Here is a 26,462-nt window from a genome sequence, read left to right as displayed (position 1 = left end):
GAAAATAATAGATTGGAATAATGAAATCAGGCAAGTTCTGGTGATTACTACAAAATACAACACCTGGATTCAATAAATCTTAAAGCATTTAGGTATGCAATAAAGCACAGAGAGATGAAGGAAAATGTGTAACTTTCACTGTTCATATAATTTAAAGTCACAATGATAGGAATCCCACAGAATACTCTTGGCTTTCTGGGCTGAAATGAGTACATCTGGGGCCAGTGCTGTGGTGCAGTGGGTTAAAGCCCCGGCCTGAAGCACCAACATCCCATATGGGCGCCAGTTCTAGTCTCTGCTGCTCCTCTTCCCATCCAGCTCTCTGCTGTGGCCTGGGAAAGCAGTAGAAGATGGCCCAAGTCCTTGGGCCCCTGTACCCACATAGCAGACCCAGAGGAAGTTCCTGGCTCCTGGCTTTGGATCAGCGCAGCTCCAGCTGTTGCAGCCATCTGGGGAGTGAACCAATGGATGGAAGACCTCTCTCTCTGTCTCTACCTTTCTCTGTAACTCTGTCTTTCAAAATAAATCTTAAAAATAAAGAGCAAAAAGCAACAAATCTTTAAAAAAATGAAATGAATCCATCTTCACTGCAGGCTATGGCAATGTCATACATAATAACCCATTTGAGATAACTAATTAAATGGGATTGATGACCCAATATAAGACAATGATTCTTGCCCCCCAAAAGACTCCAAGTGGGTGGCTGTAAAGGAGACACCCCCACACCTTCCATATGGCCTCTTTCCTAAAAGGCACCTGCCCATGGATGTCTCCCTGGGAGCTTCTCCTCCTACCTCTAGCCATATCACCCTTCTGCTTCACCCAAGAACAAACTTCTTACCCGTCTTGGATCCAATCGCCAAGTGGCAAAATATCTCATCAAACCAAAGGGATGATTTAAAGTATGAAATATTTACAGATGAAAAGGAAATAATCATCAGTAAAAATATTGAAGGCCAAGGTGCCTTATTTCATCCACGTGACAAACTTCTTTAAGGAGTTTTTAAAGTTTATTTATCGTTAATTTTACATGGAAACCTTTTATTTAAGGTATACAAACCACACACAGTGAAGACTTTGATCTGTCATGGAATTAGATAAGTGACTGTGGAAAAACACACTATGAAGTTACACTGAAGTAAGTGGGTGTGTTCTCTCTGCATGCTTGTGGTGCTCAGTGCTGAGAATGAGCTTGTAGGTTTGTGTTATTAACATGTGTTGTGGCCTATGACTTAGTTGCATGGTTTCAGGAAAGAAAATATTAAAATGTTCATGTTTCCTTCTGTCAAGTGTTTCCAAAAAGTTTACTGTACAGCATAAATCCATCTTTTTAAAAAATATAAGACACATATCCCCACTCACAGTCACTCCTCAACCATTCTGTTCATTTGTATATTTAATGTTGAGCTTGGTTCTGTATAATATACTTAATAGCAACCATCAATTCATTTTTTGTAAAATCTACCAAGATTAGGGACTCAGTACCTTTTCATTTCTTAGCTGCTATTTCCTCATAAACCACACTTTTAAATATTCCCACCAGTTAGGTATGGGTATATGACAAAATATTCTCATAATGCAATCTAGGGTATAATATTTTAAACTTTAGAACATCATCTTTATTTCATTGGGACTACTTCCTTCCTCTAGATGTTGATATTTTAATATTGCCAAAATTTTAATCACAGACAATAATTTTTTACCATGAAATGAAATTATTAAACAATCCATATGGAATCATTCTTGAGTATCTGTCTTTAGAGCTATATATAAAGCCTTTCTAAGGCCCTTCAAGTCAACCTGAAACATTAACTTTGGCATAAAATAGGACTTTGTTCATGGATGAAGGGAAAACTTCTTGAAATTTCTGATTTTATAAGGTTGTGGTTTTTTTAAGTTGGGTTCTGTCCAAATTCAGTTCCACAAACAAGATGCCTCTGTAAGAAAGTATAAAATGTACAACAAATCATCAATTAATTGACAAGTATTGATATGGTTTTATAGTGTATTTACCAGACATTGAAAAACAGTTTGCATGGCAAAATACTGGTTAACAGTCTCAGCATCTGATTCACTTTGGCATTTGTTTCAGGTATTTTCATGTTTCAACCAAACACTTTTGTCAATGGCTGCATTTAACTCAACTGGAATGGATTTGGTGGACCTCCACTTTGTACTTCCAGTTTCTAAAGATGTGTTTATTTATGTATTTGAAAGGCAAAGCAACAGAGAGAGAGAAAAGGAGGAGGGAGGGAAGAAGGGATGGAGGGAGGAAGGGAGAGAGAGGGAGACAGAAATATCTTTCTTTTGCTGGTTCACTCCCCAAATGGCTGTAACAGCTAGGTGTAGGCCAGGCTGAAGCCAGCAGCCAGAAACTCCATCCTGGTCTCCCACATGAATGGCAGGAAACCAAGTACTTGGGCCATCTTCTGCCCCCTTCCCAGGTGCATTAACAGGAAGCTGGTTCAGAAGCCAAGTAGTCAGTACTTGAACTGGCACTCCCATATGGGATGCTGGTGTTGCAAGCAGTGACTTAACCGGCTGCCCTACAGCACCAGCCTCTGTACTTCCAATTTCTGGGAGATGTGAGCAGTAAAGAGAGGTATCACTTGAACGTGTGATTAAATCTGAGAAATGGCCAGCAATACCCATTCTCTCTTTTACTGACCATTTTCAAACTCAACATAACAAACATTTCCCTATCAAAGGCAGCAGGCAGGGTATTTCCTGGTAAAATTTTCTAGGGCACAAGTGGTTTATGGAGAGCTTGCTCTGTAGTTTCAGCTGATGGTGTGATTTGATGTGACCACTGCCATCTCTAGCTGACCACTGTTTATCAGGAAGTTGTACCATGGCCCGCAGGATGCATGAAGCCTAGTCTATATTAGGAAGATCAGTGGCAAACATGCTATCTTAGCTTGGGCTGCCATCACAAGGTATTTTAGATTGGGAGTCTTAAACAGTAGAAATTTATTTTTCATGGTTCTAAGGGTCTAAGAAGTCCAAGATCAAGGTGATGGCTGATTTGGTTTTTGGTGGGAGTCACCCTGTCTCCGCATTCTCATAGGGCCTTTCCTCTGTCCTTGAATGGAAAGAGAAAGCTCTCTAATATCTTCTTTTTAAAGTGGTAGCTTATTCATTTTTGAATTAATTTGAAAGACAAATGGAGATCTTCCATCTGCTGGCTCACCCATCACAAGCCCACAACAGCCCAGACTGGGCCAAGCTGAAGCCAGCAGCCAGGAACTCAATTTTGGTCTCCCACGTGAGTGGCAGAGATGCAGGTACTTGACCCACTACCTGCTGTTTTCCAGGGTGCACAATAGCAGAAAGCTAGATTGAAAGTGGCAGAGTTGGGACTCAAACTAGGCACTACAGTATGGGATGTGACCATCCCAGGTGGCATCTATACTAAGTGTTTACTGTGCCAAACACTTACCTCTGGTGTTTCTTCTTATGAGTACACTAATCCTACTGATCAGAGTCCCATCCTTATGGTTATTTAAACTTAATTAATTTTTGGAGGCTCTATCTCCAAATACAATCACAGTTGGGACAGGGGGTTGGTTTAATGCTTCAACATATGAATTTAGGTGGGGGTGGGGCACAAACATTCAGTTCATAGCACATGGTGAATGATAATTAGGTATATGCCAAACATATGCAAAAAATATATAGAAACTAAGGAGTTCTGCATAACAAATCACCTAATACTGATTTACAGAACAGTTCTCTGTGTGGCCTTACACTGACCCAGTTCTCATAGCTATAGAATGTGCTGTGAAAGCAACATCCCGAGATAGGGAGTGACTTGCCGGAACAGGCAGGGCTGTGGTCCAGTCTCCCCCTTAGAAACAGGATATCCTTCAGTGCTTTAGCCCAGTGAGTCACATTACCCTGGGGTATAAACCAGGAGGGCTGCTTTCCAGGAAGTGGGGCATGCGCAAATGAGGCCCCATCTGCCTCATGTAGCAGGGGACCAGCTTGCAATGAATCCCGGGCTTTTGTTATCCCATGCTGCCTATCCGTAAGCAACAAACCCACTTCATCTGACTTGTTGTGCATGGATGTTCTGTCTCACCAGCCTCCGACAAATTGGTGACCAGTCCTCAGGGAGCCTGCGTCACGTTATTGGCTTAACACAATCATTTAACTCACAATTCTGTAGTTGAAGAATTCAAGCAGTGCTCAGAAGGGAAAGTTCATTTATGCAATTTATGGTGTTGGCTGATAAATACACCATAGCTTTGCTCATATGTCTGGTTTCTCAACTGTTTGACTGCAATGGCTGGGAGCTGGCTGAACCTCTTCTGTCCTTTCCATACCTCTACCTTCATCCCCCCCGCAGCCCCCACACCTTCCATTTCTTTCTTTATAGGCTGTTTTACTCCAGGGCCTCTTTCTCTCCACATGGCCTCTTTTTACGTGGATTCTTTGCATGGCTGCTGGTTTCCCTTCTTAGTAAAAATAGAAGCTATACAACATCTGAACATCTGGCTTAAAAAAAAAAAAACACACTTCTGGTGTGTTCAGTTTGATGAAACAAATCACACATCCAGGACAGATTCAGGGTATGAGTAAACAGACATGCCCTCTTGGTCAGAGAAGTGGCATGCACATACAGGGATGAGAATAAACATTACTGGCCATAGTTGCAGGCAATCTCACCACAGTCTGCCCTCTGGCCACAGTAGTTCACATGACTGCCACATGCAAACCATACTCGACTCCTCCAAAGACTCCCAAAGGCGGAACACATTTTAACACCAAATTCTATGCTGAGTATCTCTTGATCTGCATTGGGATCATAGAGATATGTCTGAAGTTTGGAAAGTGCACCTCCTTTTGAAATGGAGAACCATGAAGCAAAAATGCAAGCTACTGGCACTCCTGGGCCTGATGATACAATGATGATAAGGCACTAGGGATAGCAGAGCCACAAGAGACATTCTTATTTATGAAAGAGGAAAATAAAGGCACACAGAAGTCACTAACATTAGTGATTTTAAAACATAGCCCAGCTCATCTTGTCAGTGTTCCCTACCTTTAGGACAAGGACTGCTTCTTGATTAGGGTCCAGTTTTACAATCTAGAAACGATTCCCTAATCAACTGCTTCTCATAATTTCTAGTTCCACCTGCTGCGTTCTGGATTCCACCCTCTGAATCACATTTCCTTTTTCATAAGAAATGCCCCATGTTTGTCACTAGGTGGCTTTCTCAATTACTTGTTGCCCAAATAAAGTTGAGGACCCAGAGACCTTTTTACATCTTGCACCATTTGTGTCCTTTTTAGTCCAAGCTGATATAATATCTTTAAAGATTTAATGTGCTTCCTATGTTTCAAATTATAAATCCAAATACAAAATATATCAGATTATGAGAGCAAAAGGCACACATATATCCCCTCTACTTTAGGCTTTGAATCAGGATATTGCAGCACAACACCCTGAAAAATTGTCCAAGATGTTCTGCATAGCTGGGAAGGTTGATGAGGCGATGACTTGACTCTTTCGGAGGTCTTATGTTAAAATGTTTATTAATTTGAGAGGCTGACAGATAGAAAGATACAGGGAGAGCTCGTTTGCTGGTTTACTTCCCAGATGTTCACAGGGAAGCTGGGAGCCATGAACTCAAGGCTCGTCTCTCATGTAGGTAGTAGGGACACAACCACTTGAGCCATCACCTGTTATCTCCCAGGGTACACATTAGCAGAAAGCTGGAATTGGACATAGAGCTGGGACTCAAACCTAAGCATCCCAGAATGGAGTGCAAGAGTCCCAGTCCAACTGCTAGGCCAAACACCTGACCCCTCAGGGATCTGATAACTATACTTGATTTCACCTTTCTCATAAAGCCATATTTTATTTTATTTTATTTTATTTATTTATTTATTTTGACAGGCAGAGTGGACAGTGAGAGAGAGAGACAGAGAGAAAGGTCTTCCTTTGCTGTTGGTTCACCCTCCAGTGGCCGCCGCAGCCAGCGCACTGCGGCTGGTGCACCGTGCTGATCCGAAGGCAGGAGCCAGGTGCTTCTCCTGGTCTCCCATGGGGTGCAGGGCCCAAGCACTTGGGCCATCCTCCACTGCACTCCCTGGCCACAGCAGAGAGCTGGCCTGGAAGAGGGGCAACTGGGACAGAATCCGGTGCCCTGACCGGGACTAGAACCCGGTGTGCCAGCGCCCCAAGGCAGAGGATCAGCCTATTGAGCCACGGCGCCGGCCAAAGCCATATTTTATTGATAATGTATCAGATTTAATCTTTTGCCTGCAGTCCTTTCCTACCTTGAAAACATTTTTCTACCTAAAGAATCTGGGAATGAGAAAAAAAATTTATTCTTCAACTCAACAAGTCCTGGGTTGGAAATGTTTTCTGTAAATTCCACTTGAAAACAGAATAGTTCTCTCTTTACTAAGTATCATTTAATGATACCTTAGGCTATATAGATATAAGAAGCCAAATGACATACTCAAAACTCAACCTGGAAACCTGCTTAATTAGAACCACAAATTCATTAAGTACATTTTCTACCTTTATATTCCTGTGCATGATGGTTTTTTCCCTTCAACTTAGCAGTGGGTATCCTTTTTCAGCCTCCACTAATTTTCTCACTACTTTTCTGACCTACAGAAGTTGTTCTTCCATTTTCACCTGCAGCCCAGGTACTGGCAGGACCTCTTTCCATCCCCTTCCTAATCTCTCATCCTTCAGAGTTTTTTCTCTCTCCAGGTTGTCTCACACTCTCCAGGAGAGTACATGGACTTTACACAGAGGCTGGTTTTTCCCTCTGATCAAAAGCAGGGCTGTGTAACCTCGGTTGGCCTGGGATAAAAACCCCTAGACTGCTATTTCTGCTGCATTTTGTTAGCTAAAGAAAGTACCAAGGTCAGACTCAACACAACTTATCTTGATGACAGAAGCAGCATGAATGTATAGGTATGCAAAAATCATTGGTCACTACAGTGGTTTGAAGAGTGGCTCCAAAAAGATACACTCATCTCCTAATATCTGCAACCTCTGAATGTTATCTTATTTGAGAAAACGGTCTTTGCAAATGCATGTTAAGGATCTTGAGTTGAGAGTACTAGCTTGTATTATCCAAGTGGGCCTAATCCAATTACACATGTTCTTCTAAGAGACACACAAAGAAGAAATACACAAATGGGAGAAGAAAAGGCCATGTAGATGCAGTCACAAGCCAAGGAATGCTGGCAGCCACCACATATTGAAAGACATGAGGAACAGACTCTCCTAGAACCTCCGAAGGAACCTCTGAAGTTGCTCCCAGTAACACCTTATTTTTGGACTTCTGGCCTCCAACATGAGACAATAAATTTCTGTTGCTTTGAACTGCTAAGTGTGTGGTACTTGGGTATGGTAATCACAGGAAGCTTTGTTTGAAGTCAATCTAATACATTCTGCTTACATTGTTTTTAATGCTTAAGCAATGAAAGGAAGCTATTCATATAATTTTGCTTCAATATACATAGAGCAACCATTTATTAATAACTTTTTAGAAAAAATGCTTTTGAAAATAAGTTTTAAATTAATCACTTTATAGGTCAATTAATATAAGGAAAAACAAATTACATTTCATAAGTGAATATTTTTAAAAACCTATACTATTGTCCCAGTATACTTTTTTTTTATTTCATAGTCACCATACAAGTAACCATTTAATGCACTGATTTTTGTGATGATAGAAATGTTTCAGGTCTGTCAGTCCAAAGCTGTAACCACTAGACACCTGTGACTATTGAATACTTAAAATAAGTTTTATATGATTCAATGATTGAATTTTAAATTTTATATCAATTAATTTAAATTTAGCCAAATGTGACTCATGGCTACTGTATTGGAGAGTACAGGTCTAAAAAATCTTCTAACAAGTTAATTGCTACACAATTCTTCTCTTCCAACAGAGTTAGAAAGAACACAATTATGTTGCCCATAGATAGAATGAATCAGTTTTGGTAACCACCTATGGCTACATGGCAAGAAACTCAGGTCATACTCCCATTAGATTAATAGGTCAAGGAAGGTTTATTAAATGTACATTTAGAAATGTGAGCAGCCTATAAGGAAACCTCAAAGATAGTGCAGTACCCTGGGAACGCAATACGAAGGTTATTACCATCTTTGGGCCTTAAAGGATAACAAAAGGAAAGTTTACCAGAACCCAGAAGGAGACAGCTGATGTCGGGAGGGTCATCCTGAAATGAAAAGTAAATTTGCATGGAGTAGCTGGGAGAATAAGTTGACTTCTCTTCTCTCTCTCTCTGATCTCCTTCCAAGGAATTCTCATTGGTCAAATCCAGTTGGCAGCAAAATGGCAAGCACATTGATGTAGTCCATATAGGTCAGTCTCCAGGCAGAAAGTAAGGTAGAAGAGGGTGGCATAAATCTAGAAGGATAAGAAGCAGAAGAGAAGATATCCAGCAGAAAAAAAAATTAAAATGAAATCAACTTTGCATCATACATGTGTTTTGGCATCCATACCGGCTGAAATTCAAAGAATTGAGTGATATTCCTATAATTAAACTCATTCTGTTCTGTTTACTTATTTATCTTGTCTCATTTGAGCAGTAAATAATTCATCCAAAGGCCCATGAACTGAGCGGGATGGAAATCTCCATTCATTTCAGATGTTTTCCAAAAGAATGATTAGAATTAGCAAATATTTAGTGTATTTATGACATTTAAATAAATGGGTTATAATAATTATAATTTAATCCAGGAGAAAAATTTTCAGTTTTGATAGCATATAGTCAAAGAGGAGTAGATACATAAGTTCAAAGAAAAAAAAAAAAAAACAAGAAATAAAAGTTCTGACTTTTCTGGGTTTTTTTCTGTGAAAATGAAAATATGTAAATGAATGGAGACAGGCATAAAATTATTATGGTTAAGTCAGATGCAGTGTAGGGAATTCTAGAAGTCTGTCCCACTCTAAAAGCAATGAGTAAAGTGGAGAATCTGTCAAAATCAACTTTCTTGGAACTCTGAAATTTAATCAAAAGCTGACAATAATTGGGGGAACACAATCAAGCAAAAGTAACTGAATCTCAACAGATAGCCAGCACTTCCTCCCTGGGTACATACCTAAGAAAATTGAAAATGTATGTTTACATAAAAACATGTATGTGAACCTTCATACTAGCATTATCAAGAAGTAAAAGTGGATACAAGTCAAACATCCCTCAACAGATCTGTAGATAAAATTAGGCATATTACTGAGTAATTAGGCATATTACTCAGAGATAAAAAGGGATGATGTATTCATACACTCTGCAATATAAGTGAACCTTGAAAACGTATTTTAAGTCAAGGAAAGCAGCCAGAAAAGACCATGTATTGTATTATCTCGATTATATGAAGTGTCCAGCACAGACAACATCTAAAGCAGATTAGAGGCTGCCATGGGTTGAGGGACAGGAAAATGGGAGGACTGCTTAAGGGCCATGGGGTTTCTTGAAAATGTTGGAATTTTTGGAACTAGTTAAGGTGAGAGTTGCACAACATTGTGAAGTACTAAAAGCCATTGACTGATACTTTAAAATGGTTTAAATGATTAATTATATGAATTTTACTTCAATTAGAAAAGAACTATGATGTTTAGCTTCCATTGAATACATTTACAATGTGATATATTTTTATTTGAAACTATTGTGAAAGGTTAATTTGTAGGTACTACTTTATACTTAGATAGGAGTAAGAAGTGTTGAAGTTCAATTGCACAGTAGGATGAGTATAGAAAACATTAATGTATTATGTATTTTCTATTTTAAAAAATCTAGAAGATAGGATTTTGAATGCTTTTACTGTGAAGATATGTTAATTGCCTAAAAAGATAAATACATTTACCTGATTGGATATTATACAATGTATATTTGTAACAAAACATCATGTAGTACCTCTAAATACACAATTTTATATATTTGTCAACATTTCTTAACTCAAAACAAAATAAAAAAGAAAATGTTATTACTTTCAATATCCTTACAAGTATAATTTTTTCTAATTATTTAAACCAGAATGAAAAAATTTAGATGCTACTTTAAAAATGTGTGGTAGGGTAGGTTGAGTCAAAGGAGATACTGATCATTGACAGTTTTGCACCCACAAAAAAATGAAAATTTCCTATGACTCAACTTAGTAGATTTTCAAATTTTCTAAAAAGTACATGAGCAAATAAGCCTAAAAGCTACTGTTACAAAGGACATAAGAAAGGAGGTAAATTAGCACCTACTGAATCGGTGTGGATTCGGGGGGGCTATGCTTTGAGTGAGTGAGGATTTCCAGAGGGAGTGAATGGAAGCATAAGCAGAGTTAATGACAGACAGCTTAAGGAGCTCTCTGGCTTTGGGGCCAGGCAGCTTGGGTTCAAATATCCTGTCACACATTTGCTATGGGACTCAGGCAAGTTCATGAAGTTCTGCGCCTCTGCTTCTTGAACTGTTAAGGGATATGATACTGGTACTTACCTCACAGGATTATTTTGAGGATTAAATGACCTAAAGTAGGGAAAGAGTTTAACAACAATTCTATGTAAGTATGCACTGTATCAGTCAGTCATTGCCATGATGATACTACAAACACAAAATCCTTCTTGCCTACAAAAACAAATATTTCTCACTCTGCACCCATGGACTTGGGCTGCAGGCTGGGTTCAGGTCAGTTCCAAGAGTCTCATCCTTCTTGAACCAACAGCTAACCAAGACGTGTTCTTCTCATGGCAAAGGACACAGGAGATGGTAATTTCTTTCTTTCTTATTTATTTATTTATTTATTTGCAAGTCAGAGTTACACAGAGAGAAGACAGGCAGAGAGAGAGGGAGAGGGAGAGAGAGAGAGGTCCTCCATCTGATGGTTCACTCCCCAAGTGGCCGAAACAGCCGGAGCTGCGCTGATCCGAAGCCAGGAGCCAGGAGCTTCAGAGTCTCTCACGTGGGTGCAGGGGCCAAGGACTTGGGCCATCTTCTATTGCTTTCCCAGGCCATAGCAGAGAGCTGGATTGGAAGTGGAGCAGCCGGGTCTCGAACCGGCGCCCATATGGGATGCCGGCGCCTTAGGCCAGGGCGTTAACCCACTGCGCCACAGCACCGGCCCTGGTAATTTCTTTCTTTGAAGTAACATTTTATTTCTTATTTTAAGTCTTCTTTTTTATATGCCTTTCTAAATTCTTCTACCTTTATTGTAATTTCAATAGATAATGCATTTTTATCCATTTAAAAAAATTCCTTGGTCATAAAGTGAATGCATGGTGCAGTCACAAACATTGGTGTTCTCCAGGCTTTGAAACAGTCTGCCTCTTGTGCAGCAAACAACATGAATGCCATACAACATGGGCAAAGAGAAATGGAGAAATAAACATCATTTCCTTGCATTCAGAATTGACTATAATTTCCTCTCCCCATCTTTTGACATGACAATCCTGTGTACTGTGTGAGCAATTTTGTAGCATCTACTCAGAAGAATAATGTTGAAAAGACACCGCCTCCGCTGCTGAGAGCCCTATCTTGCTGCTGGTACGGGAGGCGTGCTTTGGGGGAAATTCACATCTCCTCCCAAGCCCGGCCTGTATATTTTATTATCAGAAGTCAGTAAAGTGTTCATTTTACTTTCTTCTGCTTTCTGGTGAGTAAACAATGGAAAATTGCTTGGATAAAGAGATTTAATGGGCGAGATTGATGTTTTACACCTTTGCAGATGAATTTATAAACTTAGGGTACAAGCTACCAACTCTTCCCTCCTGAATAGTCTGCTTAGCTTGCAAGATTTTGATGATACAGTAAATAAAAATTCACATTTTTTTCCATCTAGTAGTGCTACAGATAGGGTGCAGAGTTATCTTATATACCTGGCAGGTTGAAAACATCTTGAGACCAGGATCCCTACTAAACTGTACTATGGTAGAATCCTCTGGACAACAAGCAAGAGTGCACCTTTCTCAGAAATGCTTAATGTGGCTTTCAAACACTAATGAGATTATAGTTGTTTCTAGAATGACAACTCTAATTGGAGTAACTTAATGTGAATGATACAACTGGCTTTGTTGACAGCTGTCCTTGTTAACTGTGGTTGAAATGCTTTATATAATTACATCTCCTTAGAGTGATGGCACCACAGTCTCACCCTGAAATAGCACCTGTAATGTCACGGCAAGTCCTAGTTATTACTCTTCCCTCTGAGATTTGAATAGAAATCATTATGTCCCTACAGTCACATGTTTGGCTTCTCGGGTTCAAGGAATGTGTGTGTGAGCCCTGTGCTCCCTTAGAATTGCTAGTGACATGAGAAAATTCTCAGGGGAGGTTCTTATAATTCCTAAGTGAAAAAGAAATATAATAGAAAACTGTTGGAATAGTGTCATTGCAACTGAGCCAAAAATAGAGACAGTTATTTGGAAAGAAGTACAGCAAGTGTTAATAATATGTTTGGGAGATTATTATTCCCTTCTTGTGTTTTTCTGTATTTATGAACAATTTTCAATTACTTTTAGAACTTGGAATGTTCCTAAAAATCAAAAGATGTAGCACCCACTGCCCCATTCCGTTCTTGAAATCTGCTGGGACAATACCATTTATACATTAAACAGAAGCTGTAACAGGGACTCTTCCAGGCTTCCCAGAATTTCTATCTCCTGTCATCTCATCCACTTTCTTAGTGTCCTCAGTCAATGTCATAATTTCAACCACTGATTCTAAGTACGTGAACACCTCAGTGCTAGCTCTCTAGCCATTTCTTTGATCTTCTTTTCTAGTCCTACAACACTGCCTGCCTGCCAGGTAACTCCACAGTTATAGGTCAGTACTCTGTGTGTGTGTGTGTGTGTGTGTGTGTATACACATATGTTGTAAGAATATTTATGTATATATATATATGTATATATATGTTGTAAGTACACTGTATATACCCCACAACCATCTCATAGAATTGTCTTCCTGCGTATGCTTATCCTCTTGCTGTCTCTCTACCCGACACCACTGTGTCTTAGTCTTTAAGAAGGGCAAACTCACTGTTGCCGTTACTTCTCTGTATCTCTCACATGCAAACAGCTATTATCATAGTCTAACTTCAGGGGCGGGTGTTCAGCACAGCTCCACTTGGGACACTTGCATCTCATATTAGAGTGCATGGGTTTGAGTCCCAGCTCTGATCCTGGCTTCCAGCTTCCTCAGAAGGTACACCATGAGAGGCAGCAGGGGATGGCTTAAGTGGTTCGGTTTCTGTCATTCCCGTCACCCAGATGGGAGACTCATATTGATTCCTGGCTCCTGGCTTCATCCTGGCCCAACCCAGTTGTTAGGGGCATTTGGAGAGTGAACCAGCAGATGGGCAATCTCTGTCTCTCTCTGCCGTTCAAATAAATAAATAAGATAATTAATTTTTTAAAAAGAGGTTTATATCTCCATATTCTATCTTAATAATGTTGCTTGCATGTAACTGCTTCTTTCCATTCCCACTGGCAATATCCCATTTATACCCCTTACGTGGACAAGCGCATTCTGCTTGCTAAGCACTTTACATTTTAATTCTCACAGCAGCCCTATAAGATAGATACTATTATCACTCTACTGTACAGTTACTTGCCCTAGGTCCAAGCTTAGAAGCAATGCTGAGATTTGAATCTTGGCCTCCACTACCATAGACTACACTTGTAACTTCCTGCCACACAGCCTCCAGATCAATGATGGTCACAATAACTTCCCCTTAATTCTTGCTACAATCTTAAGAAAGACATAGGATTTTCCTATATTAAGGATTTAGAAATCAAGGCTCAAAGACAAGAACAGAAACAACTCATGAGTTAAGTCTGCCAATTCTCCCACCTATCGCCATCACAAGTATCTTCTGACTGTCCCATTCTGCTTATTCCTTTAAAAAGCAAAAAGAAAGGAAGAAAGGAAAAATAAATAAAAATCAATGTCCCCTGTTGCCTAAGGAATCAATTCCAGACTGTTTAGTTGGGCATTCAGTGGCTCCCCATTTGGCATCTGCTCACTTTCAGCCTTGTTCTCCCCTCTTCACTCCAGCTGGACAAGTCTCCTGCCTACCACTTGGCTGTGTTCACTCCTCAATATCCATCCCAATGCCATGGTTGCCCTCTCCCTTAAAAAGGTGCAGCTGGAGTTTCAGCCAGTTGAGAAGCATGGATTACATACATTCTAAGGACTTCGCTGCTATTAGGCAGTCTCTGGACAGACCAAAACCATTTAGTTTCTCCAAAGTGCAAAAACTAGGCCTAACAGAACTATCCTGTTGCTTTCTCTCCTGCTATGGTGCCCCATGATGAAGGTTATCAGTTCAAGTAATAAAATAAAAAGAGAATTTTTTGTGAGCAGAGTAGAGGTAAGAAACAGAATCGATGTCCTTGAGCTATTAACCCTGAGAATAATGGCTTGGATAGTCCCAGCCTAGACGCCTCTTATGCCCAGATGGCTCTTTAATATTGGCCTTCTGCCATGGGCTAGAGCAAAGACTCCAATCTCCTCCTGCTCTTCCTAGTTTCCTTCCTCTTCCTCTTTTTCTTTATCACAAACTCTTTCATGCAAAGAAGTCTTACCAGTACGCACCACGTAAATAATGGATTAAAACAGAGCAGCTCTGCTGGGGGGGGGGGGGGGCAGAGCCTGAAGCCTTCTTCATTTTCCCTCACTTATCCCATTGCCCTCCCTGCACTGAGGAATTCTGCAAGGACCAGTTCTCAAAGGCCGTGCAGGTGGAGTGTGCGTGGGCTGACTTGCATGCCTGTGCAGAGGCGAGAGGGATAGAACAATGGTTCTAGTGTTCATAAATATTCCACATGCTAAAACCCCCTCCCCAATTTTTTCTAAACTCCTTGCTGTTATATTCTATGCTCCCTAGAAGTTACATTGACTTGTAATCTAATAAACACCTGTGTAATGCTTGTGGGGCTGCTTTCACACAGCGAGGACTCAGAAAGATGGGAGCACTTGAGCAAGTTTGTGAAAAATGAAAGTTTAATTGGGCACAAAAGTTTGAAATCCAAGCATATGAGGGGGTCTTCAAAAAATGCATGGAAAACGTATACCATGAAAAAATCTACTCAAGGATTTCAGTTTCTTTGCACCACAATAAATGTACCTTTTCATTCCATTTCCACAAACTCTTGAAAGCACCCTTGTGGACCCACAAAACTGTATTGACTGTCATTTCTGGACGATGACTGGGAATTCCAAGGGTAATTTTGAACTCAGCTGCTTACTTTAAAAACAACCCCTTCACAAACTGTGACTTCAGTGTATTTGTATTTGATTTTGCTGTAAAGGACAATCTCTGAGGTGGCAGGGTAGCAGAGAGGTGCTCGCTTTAGGGGGAACGGGCAGAGTACTTCCCTTCTCAACTCGCTCATGGGCTGGGCCGAATGCCACGTGCAGAGGGAGGCTGAATGACAAGTCCTCCACGGTCCCTTCCTACTAAACACCGAATGGGTGTATGACTGTTCATTCATTTGGAGGTCAGGAAACTAAAATTAGGAAGGAGTTTTAGCAGAGTTGCCCTTCCTAACAAGGAGGATATCGGGGCTTCCCTTGAAAGACTGCTAGCTTTTAGGGACCAGGCAAGGAAAGGGCATCATTCTAAAGGGGAAAAATCAAATGCCAAAGATGTGAAGAGGCTGGGAGGAAGAGGGGAGTGAAGGGGGGGAGCTGATGCTGAGGAAGAAAAAGGAAATAAAATAGAAAAGAGGCGCATGAGGGAATAGCAGAAGTTGAACTGTGTTTGAGGCAGTGGTGAGCTTAGCAAAACCCTGACAGCTGTTCATACATTATCTGATACATTTGACAGTTGCCTAAGGACATGTGCGCTCTGGAGCAGCTCTGAAGTACAAGGAGGTGGAAGAGCTTGCGCTGTGTTATAGCTTCTTCCCCAGTGCATGGAGGCACTGGGCTCCTCTAGTCACTGGGAGCAGGCGGCAGGGGGCGACTGCCAATCAGATCTCCCGACACATCCACCCGTCCGTCCTCTGCTAGGTGTCTCTCCTCTCTGTATTCTGATGAAAAGGTCAATACAAAATAAGTAAACACCCTAAAGCCAGAACGTGGCATTTTAAAGACTATGTTTCACTACAGCAGTGAAAGGGAACTTTAAAAAACATAAAAAAAAATCCTTTCTTTGTTAGTGGATTAATGATGTGGTACCAATTCATTTACTAAGAAACTGAAGCACTGGGGACAAGCCAGCCATGGAATTGTTCCCACAGGGCCCTCAAGTGATTGTCCATTTTGTAACTCTACCAGTATAATTTTACAGTATAAATTATATTATACAGTATACATAAATTACAATGCAAAACCCTTAAAAGGATGATTTGTAGCAGTGTCCAGCTTACAGTGATGATGTGCCTGAGAACACCAGCCCTACATGAGCCCTATGGACACTATGGCAGGTGGCCAGACAGTATCAGGGTGGCCCCATCAGCAACCCAAAAGGTGGGATGGCAGTAGACAGTTTGTATGTATGGTGCTATTGGGTTACAGTTGTGTAGCCAATTACAACAATGTATAAAACTGTATTCTCACTTTATTCCTCATACACATGCAATTAAAAGAGGGTGGGAAAGAAGCAAAGATTGTATTCAGAAAACTGGAAGTAGAACAAAATATGTTTCAATCAACTTGTACTTGTGTGGTAAAAGAGATCTCAAATCCTGAAATAAGTCCCAAGATGCTTCTCCTGCCATCCAGTTGTCTGGGTGTGAGGTCCGGTTCGAGAACTCATCATGTAGATGATGAGACGCTCAGGACAACCAGGGGACAATAAATTATACTTGCTCTGAAAAACAGACAAATGATTTCTGTGGTAGCCATACCTGGTGCCATACATTTACCTCCCGTGCAGACAGCTCCCTCTCTTTGAATACTATTACTTTATAATCACTCTGAATTTATTTCAAATAAAATTTCCAAGATATTGTTGTTTTCCTTGCTTTCTTTAAAAGTGTTTATCCACATGGGATTTAGATGGGATGGGGGTGGGGACTCACTCAAGACCAGGGAAAAGGCCTGAACACAGACGTCACAGACTCTCTTGTGGTCACGGCTGCGAGAGACCCCAAGACGAGCACCCAGGCTAGAGCAGCTGGACTCTCTCGGACAACAGTGGGAGGTCACGGAGACACGTCTGGGTGAGGCCACCATGCAGCTACACGGAGGTGACACGTTCTGTGCTTCATTTCTGCCCTTTCTTCTCCCTCTCACTTCGGTCCTTTCCTCATTCTTTCCCCAAACATTTTAAGGTCCACAACAATCCATGTCCAAAGACCTTCTTCTGAGCCACTGCCAAGTCAAGTGGTGGCCACGGCGACTGGCTCTAGGAAATAAGAATGGAGCCAGCGGCATCACTTCATCCTCAGCTTGAAGTATTGCATGGAGTGTACCGGGAAAGCCACAGGGCGTCAGGTCCCTGGGGAATTTAGCTACAAGGACAATTTTCTCCTCGGCTTGGAAAAATAGGACACACAGAGGCCAAGGACTAAAAGTCTGATTTCCATAGCAACATAGGCACTGTCCCTTCTTGCTGGGGATGGAGCATGTTGAAGACCTATTCTGAGCATATATTCTCAAATAACAAGGCTTCTAAAAATACTAAATTATCCTAAATAAATGGACTATGTGATTCAAGTAAGGCCATCTCAAAACCTTGTAATAGTTCCTTCTAAAACTAAACTCCATCAGATAGCTTTTTGTTTTCCTTATGATCCCGGAGAACACCTTCACAAATAATGGAGAGATGTTTTATCCCTGGATATATTGCCACCCCAAGTCATAGCTCATCCTGAGTCTTCCTTAATCATCTTTAGATTTCTATAAGGGTCACTTGCTAAAGTTTCTTTTTAATTCTTTGGAGAAAGCAGACTGGGCTCAGCTATGGGCTTATGTCTACATTACAAATGTTAAAGGATTTATTTGCAAATAAAATATTTCCCACACATATTTGCCTGACTAAATCATAAGGCACAAAAAAGGGCCTGAATTGACAAAAATGATCATTATTAGCAAAGGGAAATCATTTCAAATATATTCATACTTACTCATACCTGCTTTTTGAACTTTGGTCCAAAAACCTTCTTGTTTTGCTTTTAGTACACTTATCTCAGAAATATGAAATGAAATAGTGGAAGTAAACAGTTCTATTTTTAAATAATGCAATTTATATCTAGTATGATCACGTGTGGTATTCTTACTTATTATGTGGAATTGCAAGTTGAAATATTTCATATTCTATATTATAAACACTAACCTATGGTTTTCTCCTACATTTTCAATAGTCACTATAATATTTTCATATTGTCATTAGCATTGATTATGCTACCATATTAGTGTTCTGCTTTATATATTTAATTAAATGTTTTCTATTTTGTATCTTGCCCTGAGGCATTTTCAACATGCAGGGGACAATTTTATAAATGGAAAAAAACAACACATAAAATGCCTGGTATGTTCCCTGTTCAATAGAACATTTAAAAATTGGAATCCTTGCCTCAAAATGTGTGTCCAGGTTAAGTAACTTTAGAAGGAAAATTAGATCCTTTAAAAATGATAAGAATGAATTAACTCCCTTATAGGGTTTGACTGATAAATTCATGAAGCCTATTCTCCTTGAAGATGGGTCCATTTTGCTTAAGAGAAAGCATTAAGGTTCATTATATGGTTATTTATAACCAATCAGAAAACAGAGATAATTTAAGTGTCCAAAAATAGGGGCTGGTTGCATAATTATGGAGCACACATTCAATGTAACCCAAAGAAGACAGGTTGGAAAACATTACTTAATAATATAGGAAAAGATTTACTATATGCTATGTGAAAAAGAAAAACAGATTGTACTGGAGTATGCATGGAATACTCCTTATTTCAAGAAAAGTTATGTGAAACAAATATTTCTCAGCAGATTCAAGGCAATATGTGACAAACCTACAGCCAGCATCATATTGAAAGGGGGGAAAAACTGAAGTGTTTCCACTAAGATAAGGAACCTGACAAGGATGCCCTTTGTCCCCATTGCTATTCAATATAGTTCTGGAATTTTTAGCCAGAGCCATTAGGCAAGAAAAAGAAATCAAAAGGATACAAATTGAAAAAGAAGAAGTCAAATTATCCCTGTTCGCAGATGACATGATGCTATATGCAGGTGAACCAAAGACTCCACTAATAGACTACTGGAACTCATAAGAGAGTTTGGTGAAGTTAGAAATCCATGAAATCAATCCATGCATCTACAACAAACTAATCTTTGACAAAGAAGCTAAAATCAATTCCTGGAGAAAGGACAGTCTCTTCAGCAGATGGTGCTGGGAAAATTGGATATATGCAGGCAGAAGTATGAAACAAGACTCCTACCTTATACTTTATACAAAAATCAACTCAAGGCACTAGAGTTGTGACAAAGCAGGTTAAGCAAATGTCTGCAGAACTGGCATCCCATATGAGTGCCAGTTCAAGTCCTGGCTGCTCTACTTCTGATCCAGATCCCTGATAATTTGTCTGGGAAATTGGCTGAGGATGGGGTTCCTGAATCCATATGAGAGACTTAGAAGACTCTCCTGGCTCCTGGCTTCAGTCTGGCCCAGCCGTGGCTGTTACAGCCCATTTTGGGAGTGAACCAGTGGACCAGTGGATGGAAGACTCTCTCTCTTTCTCTCTTCCCTCCCCCCTTCTAACTCTGCCTTTCAAATAAATAAAAGAAATCTTTAAAAACTCAAAATGGATGAAGGCTCTAAATTTACAACTGATATCATCAAATTTCTAGAGGAGAACATTGGAGAAATGCTACAAGACATTGGCAAAGGCAAAGATTTCTTGGAAAAGACCCCACAAGCACAAGCAATAAAATAAAAAATTTCAAGCTAAGAAGCTTCTGCACGGCAAGGGAAACACTCAACAAAGTAAAGAGACAATGACAGATGGGAGAAAATATTTGCAAACTATGCAACTGATAAAGGATTAATTTCCAGAATCTATAAAAGCCTAAGAAACTCAACAACAACAAAATAAACATTCCAGTTAAGAAATGTGCAAAGGACTTGAGCAGACATTTTTCAAAAGATGAAATTCAAATGGACAACAGACATGAAAAAATGCTCAGGATCACTAGCTATCAGAGAAATGGCTCACCCCAGTTAGAATGGCTTCCATACAGAAATCAACAAACAACAAATGCTTGTGAGGATGTAGGGGAAAAGGTACTCTAATCCACTGTTGATGGAAATATAAACTGGTACAGTCACTGTGGAAGACAGTATGGAGATTCCTCAGATATCTGAAAACAGATCTACCATATGACCCAGCCATTCCACTCCTGGAAATTCACCCAAATGAAATGAAATCAGCATATGAAATAGTTATCTGTACTCCCATATTCACTGCAACTCAATTCATAATCGTTAAGATATGAAATTGGGGCCAGTGCTGTGAAGTAGCTGGTAAAGCCGCCAAATGCAGTGCCAGTATCCCAGATGGGTGGCGGTTCAAGTCTCAGCTGCTCCATTTCCAATCCAGCTCCCTGCTAATACACCTAGAAAAGCAGTGGAAGATGGCCCAAATCTTTGGGCCCCTGCACCCAAATGGGAAACCCAGAATAAGCTCATGGCTGCTGGTTTCAGTCTGGCCAAGTCCTGACCATTGTAGCCATTTGGGAAATGAACCAGCAGATAGAAGATCTCTCTCTCTCTCTCTCCCTCTCTCTCTCTGTCTCTTTTTCTCTGTAATTCTGAATTTGAAATAAATAATTTTTTAAAAAGATATGGAATCAGTCCGGATGTGCATCAACCAATGACTGGATAAAGAAAATGTGGTATATATAATATACAGTATGAAATACTACTTATCTTTAAAAAAAAGAATGAAATCCTGTCTTTTGCAACAAAATGGATGCAACTGGAAACCATTATACTTAGTGAAATAAGCCAGTCCCAAAAACATAAATATCAAATGTTTTCCCTGATCTATAATAACTCATATAATACAACAAAAGTAATGTGTATCAGTGAAATTGACATTTTGAGATTTGATTATTGTTTACAGCCCTTGTCTCTATTGTTGAGGAACAGTGCTTTTTTTCTTACTATTTGTTGAATTCTTTACTTAGTGGAGGGTTAAACTTATGATTATAAAATAAATTGAAAGTATGTCATTTTAAAAATTACAAGAAAGAATAAGAAAGGAAGCAGGTAGGATAGTGGAAACATGGGTGGGAGGGAGGGCAGTGTGGGAAGTACATGAAATTTGTTCTCCTTATACAAAGAAAAATTATAAAAGAATATAAATAAATAGTGTATGTCAATATGTATGGAAAATACTGAGAAGCCATTTATACAAGGTTAATAGTGCTTCTCTTTACATGAATTAGAGATAGTTAGAAGATCATAAATCATTAATTATTAGAGTTGAATGGACTTTTCATTGTTAATTCACTGGATAAGACAGATAAGACATTCCATTTACAAACTGATCTAAATATGTGGGAGTTCTGTCGTAAATGGAACTTGTGCCTTCCTTCCTGTAGTTTCCACTAGCTGGTTCTCTGTGCCCTTGAGCAAAGCAGAACTAAATCCCTTTCCTTCTCTGTGACTGCTTCAATCCTAAACTTTCTTTGGTTCAGTGTGACATCTTAGTTTATTCCATCTTTCTTTGTGATTTTCTGACTCTTACCACACTTACCTGGAGGTCCCTGAGCTGCTAAGCATCCCTCTAAAATGAGTCATCCAGAGTGGACCCATGTTCCACATGTGCTTAAGCCTGCCAGACTCCCAAGGGCCTCTTTGCCCCTTTGATCTCTATGCAGTAAAGCCTGTGGTTCATTGTCAACTTCAAGTCAACTGAAACTTTCAGAAATTTTCTACATGAGCAACTAATTAGGGCCATCTACCTCAACTGAATATTAATTCTTTGAATCCAAAGCAGGATCTACACATTTCTAGCAAGCTGTGGTTTAGCTTCTGGCTTCTATATTATTCCTTACTAAGAATATTCGAGTCTATAAAAATCATTTTTAATCTTGATTCCACCCAGTAATATTTACCTCTTTTGAAGTTTATTTTTCCTTCCCAGATTGATAAGCTTCTTTTTCTTCTTTACTCACTTGCAAAATACCATTTTAAGGGCAAGGGCTAAAAATAAGCATGTAGTCTGTGATGTCCCAAGTATGCTTTTTCTCAGGGGATTTTACTATACAATATTTCTTTGAACACCCCCTCTTTATTTACCACAACCCTGTGGTAAGCAACATAAGCATTCCTTAGGAAAGAGAGGAAATAGCTACATAGGAAGGACCCAGCCTTGAATTTCCTAAACTTGAGTTATAGCACTCACCCACCATCAGGGACAAGTAAAAACAACATGAAGACAAAAACTAAAGAGAGGAAGTTTTCCCAAAAGAGGGAAAAAAAGTGGTGTGAAAGATTGAAGGACCTGGTATCAATTAGTGTTTACACTCCATTGACAAACTGCAAGTCTATAGAACAACAGGTAGGATTTCTGACTGGCTACTCCAGTATTAATGCCACATTATGTCTGGCCCATTTACCTGGAATGTGACTTCAAGAAAAATCCTGAATGGTGGAACCAGGCTCCAAGGAGAACTAGCCAGCTGTGAATTTCAGTGACTCTAATCATTACCACTATTCCACAGCATCCTCCCTGGAGCTCAGTTCCATACCTACAAGGTGAAAGACTTTAACCTGATTTGGTGACATTGAGTCTTCCTCAGTTCAATATTTTTGATATGTAGATAAGCTGACACAATGTGAAGGGGCCTCATTATGTTCATGCCCAGAGCCTCTCTCTTGCTCAACAATTCTTTCATTTATCTCACAATGAATTCCTGCTTTCTCCACACTCCTCAGGCACTGCTTTACCCTGCTCCACTTGCTGTCCACTTCTGCACACTCCCTGTATTCCTGGGAAACCTGCTGAGGTCTACCTGATGGCAAAGAGCAATGGTGTGGAAGCCCTGCAGGCCCGAATGCATGTGACTTGCACTACTTTCTGCCACGGGACCTAGCTGTCTCTCAACTTCTTAAATACCCCATTTATTCATATAAAATAGGGATGCTAAGTGTTACAGAACTACTATGAGCCTATGGGAACAAAAGGGTGTAACGGGTTAAATATGTTACTCAACACATAGAAAACACTTAAACAGAAGTAAAGAAACAAGCAAACAAACAAATAAATAAAACTTGACATTTTTCTACTGAGACATCTCTGTTTCTTTTCATCCTCTGGTCTCAGAGGAACAAGTGTCTGTACTCTTCTTCCAAGGCTCTCACAGCTATTGGCTTAAAACAACGAAGAGGAATTACAGGTTCCTGCAACTGCAAGTTCAAAGCGAGGTAAAACTTCAGCAGCTCAACAATGCCATGAAGACTTGGATTCTGTCCCTCTTCTCTGCCCATAGGGATAACAGCATCAGCCTCAGGGCAGGCTCCTCAGGGTCCCAAGATGGCTGCAGCAGTTCTAGGGCCATTTCTCTCTCTTCACATTCAAGCCCAGAATGAGGGCTGCTTACTGAATTTCACTCAAAAGAGCAAAGAACATTTTTTTTCAAAAGTCTGAAGAAAGTCCTTCTCAAATCTCAGGGGTCTAAATTGGATTAAGGGATGGGCATTGGCTTAGTGGTTAAGGCGTGGGTTTGGATGCTCGCATCCCACACTGAAGTACCTAGGTTCAAGTTCCAGGTCCACTCCCGATTCCAACCTACTGTTCATGGCACCATCAGAGCCATCAGGTAATAGCTCAGGTAGATAGGTCCTTGCCACCACCTAGGAGACCTGGGTTGAGTTCCCAATTCTGGCTCCTGGCTTTGACCTGTCCCAGCCCTAGCCATTATGGACATGTGGGGAGTTAACCAGTAGATGGGAGCTCGCTCGCTCTCTCTCTCTCTCTCTCTCTGCCTCTCAAATTATAAATAAATAAATAAATAAATAGGATGAGATGCCTTCCCTATACTAGTAACTATGGTCAAGCAATAAATCTATGCTATCTTGGACTTGAATCCCATATTCCATTTGTAGAAACAAGGTGGTATGAAATTTTCACAATGCATGTAGGATTTGAGATTTCCAGGCTGTACTGTCCAGTTGTATAGTTACAGGAGGCACAATGCATATAGATTTCTATTCTGAAACTATGTTCTATGCCACTCACATAAAATGCAATGAGAATAGGGCTCTTGGAGTCATTTACCTGATAGACTTGGACTTGGAAAGAGGAGTACTCAAAATTAAGGATAATTACCACAAAAGGGATTTTAGATATGGTTTAGATCATCACAGTGTCCACTCCACCATATACATTTGAACCTATCTCTTCCTTCTTCCTCTGGAGCTTCCCCCAGTTAATTTGTCCTTTTTCTTGAATCAGCAATAGTGCCTTCCTTATAAGGTCACTTGCCTAGGATCATTCTTCTTCATCTAAAATTGAAAAACAAATATAAACATAAAATTAAGTTAAAATTAAAAAAGAAGCTTCCCCAAACCTGCTATTGAACAAAGTTACCTCCTTTTCCCTAACAGTTATTGTAAGCAGTCCTGCATTCATTTTCTCAACTCGGCAATCTTGCTTATGCCTCAACTATGCTAATGCATCTGCCCTACGAAAGAGTCATTTTTCTGTAAACAAATCTAATACTATTGGCCAGTACTGATTTCTCTGAATACTAGATCCTCCTTCTTCAAACCATTCCCGCCTTTTATCCACTTACTTAGTCAGTATTTATTGTCTGCTTTCCATGTACACAAACCAAATTAGATATGGAGAATACAAATATTAAAAGAATTTGGTCCTTGGCCTCAAGGAGGGTATAAAAACTGACATGAAAATATAACCAGTATAACAAGAGGAGGGAGGCAGGTGAGAAGGAGAAAGCATCTAAATCTACTATAAGTCAGAGAAACTTCACAAAGAGGCAACGTGGGGGCTATTGTAAAGAAAAAGTAAGGCATTTCCACTTGGAATATGTCAGAGGCACATGGAACAGCAGGGTACAGACAACTACAAGTGGCTTACTGAGGGCAAAAGGAGATTTGTAGAAAGTGTAGGGAAGGAGCAAGAGATGAGGTGGTTTAAGAAGGGAGGAGGCAGATCAGTGAAGGATTTGGATACTTGACATGGTCATGGGCAGAATTCAAGAAGTATTCAAAGCCATTTGATGGCATGATCAGATCTGTGTTTTACAAAGATCTTCTGGCTGGAATTGTGCAGATGGATACAGGCTGGCAGGTGTCCAGAAACTGGAGGACAAATAAGAAGGGGCTCATGGTTCAAATGAATTATTAATTTCTAAATTACAACCATGGCAGTAGGCATAAGAAAGCAAAAACAAATGCAAAAGATACACAGGAAATAAAAATTCAGAGTATTTCATATGGAAAAGAAAGGACAAGTAGAAAACGATGAATAGGGAGGAGGGAAATTCTATAAAGTCAAATACAGCAGACAGGTTAGTGAAGAAAAGGACACGGGATGCCCTACTTTTCTCCTTACTTTTAAGGACAGTTCTCTCTCATTTTGGGTCTTTTTGCCCTCGCTCCTCCACAGATGCGCTCCTCAGTGATGAAGCTGGGGCAGACATATCCCCACATGTTCTCTTTCACAATGCCATCTCACCTCACGGCTTCTGCAATCCCAGCTAGGCCATCAGCCTCAGATCTGCACACTTAAGTCTGACCTTTTCACAAACACCAGTGCCAATTTTCAGTTACTTCCTCAGCATCTCTATTTGGGTGCCCAGCTATGCATCGTTAATATGACTGAAATCATCATTCTACATACAAATTTATGTCTTCTTGTATTTCCTAATGTGTTGGAGACAATGCTATCCTGCTTACTGGACTGTTTGCTGTCACATTTGCATCCCTATTATTTCATTTGTTCACTCACCAAATATTGGGCACCTAAACTGGCCCTGAATAGTTCTATGTACTCAGGATATGGTGGTGATCTAACCAAAGCTCTTTCCCATACAGTACTTTATTCACAAGGGACTATAAATTGTATCATATCAGGTAAGTAAAATTATTTAAAATAAAACAGGATACAAAGGACAAGAGCGACTTGCTTTCCACATTCAATCAGTTGTTAAAGTCTTTCCCTTCACTTCTGGTGTCTCTGGCATTTATCCTCCCTCCCCTGTTCCTATACTGTCCAGTTTCTGCCTTCAATGCTCCTCACATGACAAATGGCAACAGTGTCTTGGTTGAGCCAAATTCACTTGGAAAAAATGGACTGAGCCCTTACTTCATGATGGGTACTGCTAGACTTGATACAGATTCCAAAATGAACTATAATACTTTGCAATCTGGCAAGAGTGAGGAAATGAACATCCTAATCACTTAGATACAGAACAATGTTGATAAGCTCCAAAAATTACATTCAACCAGCCATGGAAATTCACAAGATGGGGAGGTTGTGCAGGAAATTCAGTTGAGTTAGTGGTATTC

At 40.0% G+C, this 26,462-nt stretch overlaps 1 protein-coding gene across 1 annotated transcript in view; it reads right to left on the bottom strand.

The window, feature by feature from the left end:
* Positions 1-8,025: 8,025 nt before the first annotated feature.
* LCA5 (lebercilin LCA5) overlaps positions 8,026-26,462 on the bottom strand; it is a 149,415-nt gene continuing 130,978 nt past the window's right edge. The window contains exon 8 of the mRNA XM_051854537.2: positions 8,026-24,434. Within this exon, the coding sequence (XP_051710497.1) occupies positions 24,421-24,434 (14 nt within the window). The 3' untranslated portion in view covers positions 8,026-24,420. The remainder of the gene's footprint in view (positions 24,435-26,462) is intronic.

This window comes from Oryctolagus cuniculus, chromosome 5 (genome assembly GCF_964237555.1).
Source record: "Oryctolagus cuniculus chromosome 5, mOryCun1.1, whole genome shotgun sequence".
In the NCBI taxonomy this organism is placed as follows: Eukaryota; Metazoa; Chordata; class Mammalia; order Lagomorpha; family Leporidae; genus Oryctolagus; species Oryctolagus cuniculus.
This window is presented reverse-complemented; position numbering and strand designations above follow the sequence as displayed.